Below are 9,456 nucleotides of genomic sequence, written 5' to 3' on the forward strand. Positions count from 1 at the left end.
CGTATGACGTGGCATGCTGAGTTGGAGGGCAACGGGGAACACGTGAAGAGTAGTAGTATAAATAGAAGGACCACCACCTTTGTAATTCATGTTGATAGCGTGAATGTGTGTGTGCATTGGGTCGTGGATCCATCGCATTATTATTTCGCATTATCATTTCTCTTGATCGTTTATTGTAATTCCTCTTCGATTCATCGCAATATAGTTCCTATTGTGAGGTGCTCTGTATTTGCAGTTCATTCGATTAATTGTGTGCTTGTTGATTGTTGAGTTGTGATCGGAGGGATGTGATATCGGTCACGATTGGGTGATCTAGAGCTCGGGCCGTATCAGTGAGCAACTGTCCTACCGATTCTGCTACTTCCGTCGTCGGATTCCGGCAACTCAAGGATAATCTTGTCTATCCTCTATTCAAGTAATATTCCCACACCTCTTATTCATCCAATTTTATATTCAATTTATAGGTAGGGTTTGTCTTTAAGTTCTTCCCCAAATATAAATTTAACCAAATTTGGTGGAAATCCCATATTTCTTTAGATGCATAAATTATTAAGCCTAGTTTGTGAAGTGAATGGAATGAAATTTTTGAGCTTGGTGTGTGAAGGTAGAGATAACCTAGAGTTTTTTCAATATAGCTTAAGAAATTGGTGTGATTACTTTAGGTAGCTTTACAGTCTTCATTAACAATGTAATTCATCACTTAATTGATAGAAAATGTGTATTCTTGGAATGAGATAAAGTGGGTCAGCCTATAAATGGGGCAAGACTTTGATGATTTTTGTATTTTGCTGATCAATAAGTTCAAAACGAGTTTCATCATTCATTTTTGGGAATAATATTTTGGTTTTATGTTGTTGTTTAGAATTCGGAGCATATATGATTTTTTTTAATAAGCAAAGGATCCGTTCGGTACCATGGAATTGGGGCTGCGGAATTAGAATTGGCCTTCAATTCCAATTCCACTGTTCGGTAACACAAAAAGTGAGGATTTGTTATTGAAGTCTAATTCCACTAATTTCAATTCCACCATTTCAATTCCACACCTGAACAAAAAAATTGTAATTCCAAATGGGTCAGATTAAAAAACACGCGGATCTTACCCGGGTCAAAATATGAAAACGGGTCAGATAAAAGGAAAAAAAAAAAAAAACTAATTTTTGTCTCTCTCTCATTTCTCATGCTGTGCCCTAGCCGTTTCTCTCTCTTTTCTCTCTAATTTCAACTGCGTTGTACCCTGCCGTTCCTCTCTTTTCACTCTCTATTCAACTGTGTTGTGCCCCCAGATATCGATTTATTGGTAATCAGGATCCAAATTTCTTCATCAGTCCAATTTGTTGAGTTTCTTGTTCGATGGAAAGTCGATGGTTTCTAAATTTTTTGGTTGATTTCCTTGAAATTATGTTGTTATGAATATTGTTGTGTTCATCTTTTGAAATTAATTTGACATTTGCAGCACATTTGTGGTTAATTTTTGTTCATTGTATTGAGTTTTTTCATGTCTTCTAACTGTTCGACAAAAAGCCCCAATCAATTTTTAAATGGGTTCTAAACATTTGGAGCTTCTAAAGTCTAAACAATGAAAATACAAAATTAATACATTTGCTCACAGAAGAGATTTCCGACTCAAATATTTTTGGGCGTTTTTTCACTTTATGCATTTTTTAAATTTATTTTTATTTGGATGATTTCATTCATTTTTTTTTTATTTGGTACCCATAATTCTTAATCAATACTATGATTTTTTGTTAATTTTAGAATGATTAAATAAAGGATTTAAAATTATAAAACAATTCCATAGCAATTCCTTAGTCATACCGAACGCAAGATTTGGAATTGAATTAGGATTCAATTTGCTCCAATTCAATTCCATAGAATTCTAATTCCAATTCAATTCTAATTCCGTGTACCGAACGGAATAAAAATTTATATTAAGTTTCTAAAAAGAGAACTTGTTTATGTTTAATTACTTTTTTTTGGTGTTGATAAGAATTTTATATTGAAAGGTCACCCTATAACGAGAGCCAACACGGGCAAGGACTCGCAACTGGCAAATGAGGAAGATGAATCTTGTAAGTCATTTTGGATTTTGAGCTAGTATATTCTTCATTGGGTTTTAATTCTTGAATTAAGTTTATGTAATTACATTTAGTATTTGTGTGCTAATTTGTGATGCAATTTGTGAATAAGAAGTATTGATAGTCGCCTTAATATCTGTGGGTGAGGATATTGAAAGAAGTGAAATTTACTTAAATTATGTGATTCGATAATATGCAAAATAAAGCTGTTGATGTGAATTATTTAGAAATGAGTGTTGATGTGAGATACATGATAGGCGCAAATGATATGTGACGTATGGTGTGGTTGGAGGAAAATGATACATAATATATTGGATGGAATAATGTGTGATAAGTGGTGTGATGGGGAAAATGATACATGAAATATGGTGTAATGGGAGGAATTAATACGTGATAAATGGTGTGATAGGAGGAATTAATAGTTACTACATGATACATGGTGTGATGGGAGGAATTAATATGTGAATGATGAAGAAAAGCAACAATATGGCAGCTATTTTCCAATATAATTTAGCTACTTTATTCTGGCTTTATTTCTCAAAAGTACACATTTTTAAAACGCATCACCCTTTAATGAGACGTGTTTCCAAAATGCGTCACATTAAAGACGCATATACAAAACGTGTCACGGGCTTAACATAAATGTTATGTTGGTGGATCTGTTCACAGGCAAAACATGTCTTATGTTTGGTGAGAGTTTGAATCTGATGTTTACATAAACTTTTTTTTAATGTCTATTATAACATGTTTAACATAAAATAAATATGATTACATATTTTTGGTAGTACATGATTAAATTGGAATTTGTCATTATGATACAGATGCAGCTGTCCTGCCTTGCAGAGAAGTAAATTTGGGGGCAGGAGAAAAAGGATTGTGTAAAACGGTGTCGCTATATTGTTTAGGCACATACAAGAGGCGGCGGAGCAACCCACAATCACGGTGGCATGTCAGCCCTAAAAAGATTCTCGAAATCCCGACACCACCCTGCACCACTGCCACCGCCGCAACAACCACCCAGCATCTCCGCCTTAACTCCCCCCACCTCCTCAGCCACCGCCCAAACCCAATTAACCAACCTCACCGCCTTATTCGAATCATCCCTTAGAAAACCGGCAATCGCCATCACACCGCAAGACCTCCTGCACTTCTTAAAATACCGCCTGCGCCACCACCCCACGCTCAGCCACCTCGACTTCCACCTCTTCCGCTATGCCGCCACGCTAGACTCCTTCCGCCATGATCACTCCACGCTCGAGTACATGGTGCGCGCTCTCGTATCCACCGACCGTCTCGACTCTCTCCTCTCGCTCCTAGACTTCATTTCCTCCAACCCCTGCCCATGCTCCGACGGTATATTCTCATGCCCTAGAACGGAGCCTATCTTCCGCGTTTCAATTACTTCATTTTGTAAGGCAGGTAGATTTGATGATGCACTCCACGCCTTTGATATAATGAAACGGTTAATCGATGGGAAACCCAATGCCGCCTTGTATAATATTGTGATCCATGGTTTTGTGAAGCTCGGTAAATTGGATAGAGCAGTAGACTTCTATGGAAGAATGCTTAGAAATAGGGTAAATCCTGATGCAATCACTTTTAATATCTTGATTAGTGGCTATTGTAGGAATAATAAGTTTGGTTTAGCATTGGAGGTGTTTAGGGAGATGAAGGAAAAAGGTTGTCTTCCAAATGTGGTTAGTTTTAACACATTGATCAAGGGCTTCTTCCGGGATGGGAAGGTGGAGCAGGCGGTTGGGATGGCGCATGAGATGACTGAGATGGGGTGTGAGTTCTCATGTGTAACGTGTGAGATCCTGGTTGATGGACTTGGTAGAAAAGGGAAGGTGATTGAAGCAGCTGATTTGATGGTTGGGTTTTTTAGGAAAGGAGTTTTGCCAAAGGGGTTTGACTATTTTGTGTTGGTTGAGATGCTTTGTGCTAATGGGAACATTGAGCGGGCGCTTGAATTGGTGAATGAGTTGTGGGACAATGGCTATGCACCGAGCTTGATTTCGTGCACGACTTTGGTTGAAGGTTTACGTAGAACTGGTAGGACTAAAAAGTCAGTTGATCTAATGAGAAAAATGCTCAATGAAGGGATATTACCAGATACAGTGACGTTTAGTTGTCTACTAGAAGATATGTGTGGCAGGGGAGGCACGTTGGAAGCAAATAAGCTGCGGCTGCTGGCTTCAAAGAAGGGTTTGCATCCCGATGGTATGGTGTACAGGATTTTGGCTTCGGGTTACGCAAGAGAAGGGAGAAGAAAAGAGAGGGAAGTTGTGGTGAATGAGATGTTCGATAAAGGATTTATACCTGATATTGCAACTTACAATGTGCTGATGAATGGCCCTTCCAGATGAACCTGAGAAATCTCAACTAATGCTTTAGAAACCTAATAGCATACATTCCCCTGCAGTGGCATCATGACATAAGGTATGTGTTTCAGTGAATTCTTGCTGGTTTGAATTATCTTGAATCTATTTATGGTATAATAGCTTCTCAAGTGTTTTACTGTTGCAAACTTGCAATTGCAACACCCTCAGTTTTATCTGTTCTTTACTGTGGTGGAAATTGAAATGAGTTAGATTTCTGATGGTTAAAGGCCTAGAAACGAAGAGTTAGGTCTCTTAGATCAGTTCCAATTTTAGCCTAAATGATACTAAAGGCATTCTCATACTTAAATGTTATATCTTCCCATTAGGTTTTGTTATGCAGATGAACAGGAAACTGCAACACATGATGAAGTGAAGGGTTGGCTATATTATAATCTAGGCAACAATAGAACTTCTTCTCCCTCTGAATAACCGGCTGACACGATCCTGGATATCCTATGATTTTAAGTTTCATAAAAGGAGAAGACTGTAGTCAGTGTTTTCTTCTTTTGCTGTGGAATAACACTGCCAGCACATATTTGTGATGTTTTGCCTGAACTGATATTTGGAGACAATTGTATGCAGATAACCCATCTCAGTTGATGTTTCCAGGTCGTGGGATCCTAATTATTATAGGAGATGAAGATCAAGAGATTGTGATGGTGGGATGAACTTCATTGAAACTCTAAGGAAAACTCATTTTCTTTTACCACTATACCAATAGACCAACACACCGGCACACAGGAAAACTACTTTCTGCTAGTATATTGTGTGTTTCTTATTTGTTCACATATGTAGAGAAAATTGAGACCCATTCATTGTTTATACCTCGCAGCGTGGACCGTTTCCCTGGGGAAGAGTCAGAGGGGAAGGAAAAGGAGGAAGTTGTTTAGGGGGTAATGATTCAAAGAAGCAATCTTGATTTGGTGGGACTATTCTTCTTCGTATTTTTGGTTGTTGATTGTCAGGATTCAGAGAAGAATTTTGTTTGTTCTGAATAGACGTCACCACGGTTCATGAACCGCCGGTTCCCGGTTCGGAACTGCCGGTTCCAGTTCAAAAAAATATGGAACCTGAACCGGCCCGCCTAGGGTCAGGTGGTTCCGGTTTCGGTTCCGGTTCAGTCACGGTTCCAAGCCGGTTCAAAACCGGCGGTTTCCAGACGGTTCTGGGCCGGTTCCGGTTCGGACCGCCGGTTCAATGCCGAATTTTTTTATTTTGTATTTTTTAATTTTATTTCGGTATAGTACTAATTGTAGAGTTGTAGGTGTAGTTGTAGTCTTGTACTATCGAATAAATAAATAAAATGAAAATGACAATTGACAAATGGAGTAGAAGTCGACATTGGAGTTGGAACAATTGGAATTTTGTTGAAACAATTATACAATCATACAAATTTGAACGATATGTGAATGTCGATATTACAAATACAAATGTTGAAAATTGAAATTACAAAAGAATAAAAAGACTTAAATAAAAAAAGTTGAAGTAAAAAATAATAAATTATAAATGTAAATAGATAGTATATATATATATATATATATATATATATATATATGTATATACTCTTAGTCGGCATGCCTACGCCTGCATGCCTATACCCTAAACCCTGAAAAGCTACCGAAACCGCCGAACCGGCGGTTACGGATCTTGATTTTTCGCGAACCCGAACCGGCCCGCCTAAACCGCCGACTCCTATCCGGTTCCGAACCGCCACCGCGGTTCCGGTTCGGACGGGCCGGTTCGGTTTGGTGACGTCTAGTTCTGAATAATTAGATAGGATATTGAGCTGACCCCTGCAATGATCGGTTAATTACATTGGGCATAGAAAGAAAAAAATTTCATATCACTGTGTTAACTCATTGGATCGATTTATTTTGAGAATATTTGCAATCTGTTTATATAGTTTGTTATGTGCTTCCTTACTGAATTGATATGCATGTTGATTTCTGGATGTGAGTAGTAAATGTGACACTCTCTGAATAGAGAAGAAGCTTGGATGCTAAAATGAAAAGTTATGCAGTACTATGTTTGAGAGTTGTTTGGCTGGAGATGAATGTGGAATACTTTGTATCCATGAGCTTGAAATGATCAGTGTAAATGCATCATATTTTTTAAACCTAAAGAATATAGGAGACTTCAGAGTTCTCCTTGTACTCTTTATACTTGAAACTTTTGAGTTCTCCTTGGTTTGGGGGGTATTATTTTTGGTACCATGTTGAAGTAAAGTACTCCCTCCGTCCCAAGATAAGTGGCCTACTTCTTTTGGGCACGGGATTTAAGGAATGGTATTTAAATAAGTTAAAGTGAAGAGAGTAAAGTATGAGAGAGGGAAAAGGAGAGGAGAGAAGAGAGAATAAAGTAGGTGGAGAATAAAGTAAGAGAGATGACTTTTTGCTAAAAATGAAAATAGGTCACTTATAGTGGGACCCCCAAAAAGGAATACAAGTCACTTATCTTGGGACGGAGGGAGTATAAGAATTGCTCTTTGCAAGTTGAGGAGTATAATAGCAACATATTAGCATAAAATAAATGGTTGTTTGTGATTTTAAATGTAACTCGCTCATTCGTTTTCACATTTACATGTAATGAGATGCAGATAGGGTGTCTAAAAATATCAATAATTGAGTTCATCTTACTTTAAAATAGGGGATTATGATCCAAGGTTATCTCTCTGAGGAAATTGGGACTATGTTAGATTCATTTAGCTTATTCATGCACTCCCTCCGTCTTGGCTAAAATGACTCATTTCTTAGTGACATAGGATTTTAAGAGCTATTGATTAATATAGTTAATTGGAGAAAGAAAAAATGGATATAAATATTAAATTCAATAAGAAATAGTTGAATATTTAACGGAAGAGGGAATAGTTACAAACAATAAAAATGAGATAAACTAAAAACGTAAAGTATGTCATCTTAATTGGTACGAAAAGAATAATACTCCCTCCGTCCCGGCTAAGATGACACATTGCTTAGCCGGCACAGGGTTTTAGGAGTTATTGGTTAAAGTGTTTAATTGGAGAGAGAGAAGGTGGGTGTAAGTATTAAAGTAGAGAGATAAAGAAAGATGGATATTTTAATATGAGTGAGAAAAAGTGGTTGAGTGTATTAATCGGAGAGATAAAGTTACTAAAAAAGGAAATGTGTCATCTTAGTTGGGACAAACTAAAAAGGAAAACGTGTCATCTTAAGCAGGACGGAGGGAGTATTAGAACATAGATTTATATTCTATGGCATTTTAATATGAGTGAGAAAAAGTGGTTGAGTGTATTAATCGGAAAGATAAAGTTACTAAAAAAGGAAATGTGTCATCTTAGTTGAGACAAACTAAAAAGGAAAACGTGTCATCTTAAGCAGGACGGAGGGAGTATTAGAACATAGATTTATATTCTATGGCATTTTAATATGAGTGAGAAAAAGTGGTTGAGTGTATTAATCGGAGAGATAAAGTTACTAAAAAAGGAAATGTGTCATCTTAGTTGGAACAAACTAAAAAGAAAAGCATATCATCTTAAGCAGGACGGAGGGAGTATTAGAACATAGATATATATTCTATGGCTCGACAATGCTTTACGATTAATATTACTCCTTCAATCCAATAAAATTAATCAATTTCCATTATAATCAAATTTGGCATTAATGCACAAAGCACATATCATTTTATGAATTTAAATATGATTGTGCTTGGAAAAATTAGTATAATAGAGCCTCTTGTAAGAAGTTGTGGCCTGAATCATGCACATTATTCAAATTTAACTTAATATTTTAGTTGAATTAGAGAAATGTAAATAGTTAACTTTCCAGGCTCCCTCGTGGTATCATGCTGCTTGCGGATGTGGGTTTAGTTTAGCTACTGCTTTCACATAGAAGTCGTATACTGATTAGCAGTAAACGACGTCTTGAACGTGGAAAGATGTCAGCATTTCTGCTCTTGGCAGAGCATCCACTCTTGCTGGTCTTGTTGGACATAGACCCTTTTTCAATTCCGTCGATGACTCAGGAATTGTCAGGTCGAATGAAACCTGAAGAATAAGAAGTGAACACTTTGCTGAGTCCCCCAAATTGGGGGGTCTCACATGATTTCCCTTGATCTCAGATGTTTCAATTCACTAAGTTTGAAAAGTCCAAAGAGCGCACGCAGATACGGTTGCCCGATCGGAGATCCATGGATCATAGACAATGGCGGAACTACATAGAACCTATAAGGGGCTTAAGCCCCTAATGAATTTAATAATTTAGTATTTTTTTTATTAGTACTAACATCATTTATGTATCCTTCTCAATTCCCAGCATCATCCTTACAGAATATATAAAACAAATAATGGAGGTTATAAATTTTAAAATCAGAGAAGCTCTGGTCGAATCCATATAGATTTAAGAATTAAATCACAACAAATTAAAAAATTTACGAAAATGTATAAAAACTTAAAATAATTGGCAGCTTAACAAATTTTGTTTCGCAAAAACAGATGGAAGAATAAAACGATAAGAAAAAGAAAAGTGAGAATCAGAAATCTCGTGTAGAAAGTGCCGCTCATCGCAAAATCAGAAAGAATTCTGGAAAATGCTGCGTCTGCACATAGCTAAGATTATCATCATCGTCTCCAAACTTTTAATCACAAATCACATTGTTAAATAAAAACAACACAGACACAGAAACGCATACATTAAACGCTACGTTAATTAGTAGAGAAAAGCAAGAAGATGAATTGAGAGGAAAAGAGGATTGGAGAGCATTTATAGCCTTACCCATGTAGCCCTAATTTGAAATGGCCGCCGCACATTTCTTTTGAGGCCCAAATGCGGTCAGGCCTGTTTATTAGATTTAATACCCAATTTTATAGTTTTCCATTTTCCCCCACTTTTGTAAATTTGAAGGATTTTAAATAATTAAATAGTCTAACGCCGCCGTATTATGTTTAATTATTTAATAATTAAAATGTTTGATTAAATCCAAATCAGAGTACATTGTTTTTCTTGTTATACTTCTCTCATTCCTCT

The 9,456-nt window shown here is 36.8% G+C and overlaps 1 protein-coding gene across 7 annotated transcripts; it reads left to right on the top strand.

The window, feature by feature from the left end:
- Positions 1-1,168: 1,168 nt before the first annotated feature.
- LOC148923208 (pentatricopeptide (PPR) repeat-containing protein) lies at positions 1,169-5,780 on the top strand. 7 transcript variants are annotated; one of them, XM_089061795.1, is made up of 5 exons: positions 1,169-1,297; positions 2,004-2,069; positions 2,897-4,514; positions 4,783-5,115; positions 5,289-5,780. In XM_089061795.1, the coding sequence occupies exon 3, from the start codon at positions 3,023-3,025 to the stop codon at positions 4,439-4,441; it is 1,419 nt and encodes a 472-aa protein (XP_088917921.1). In that variant the 5' UTR covers positions 1,169-1,297; positions 2,004-2,069; positions 2,897-3,022; the 3' UTR covers positions 4,442-4,514; positions 4,783-5,115; positions 5,289-5,780. The 7 variants fall into 7 exon arrangements, with proteins under 7 accessions (XP_088917921.1, XP_088917922.1, XP_088917920.1 ...); XM_089061796.1 differs by having other exon boundaries at positions 5,039-5,115; XM_089061794.1 differs by having other exon boundaries at positions 5,066-5,115.
- Positions 5,781-9,456: the final 3,676 nt, after the last annotated feature.

Source organism: Salvia hispanica, chromosome 6 (genome assembly GCF_029641045.1).
Source record: "Salvia hispanica isolate PSC_SH4W2 chromosome 6, Shi_PSC_v1, whole genome shotgun sequence".
NCBI lineage: Eukaryota > Viridiplantae > Streptophyta > Magnoliopsida > Lamiales > Lamiaceae > Salvia > Salvia hispanica.

Bases quoted from the DNA above. Each gene is read 5' to 3' on its own strand.
- LOC148923208 (XM_089061791.1), top strand. From the start codon at position 3,023: ATGTCAGCCCTAAAAAGATTCTCGAAATCCCGACACCACCCTGCACCA.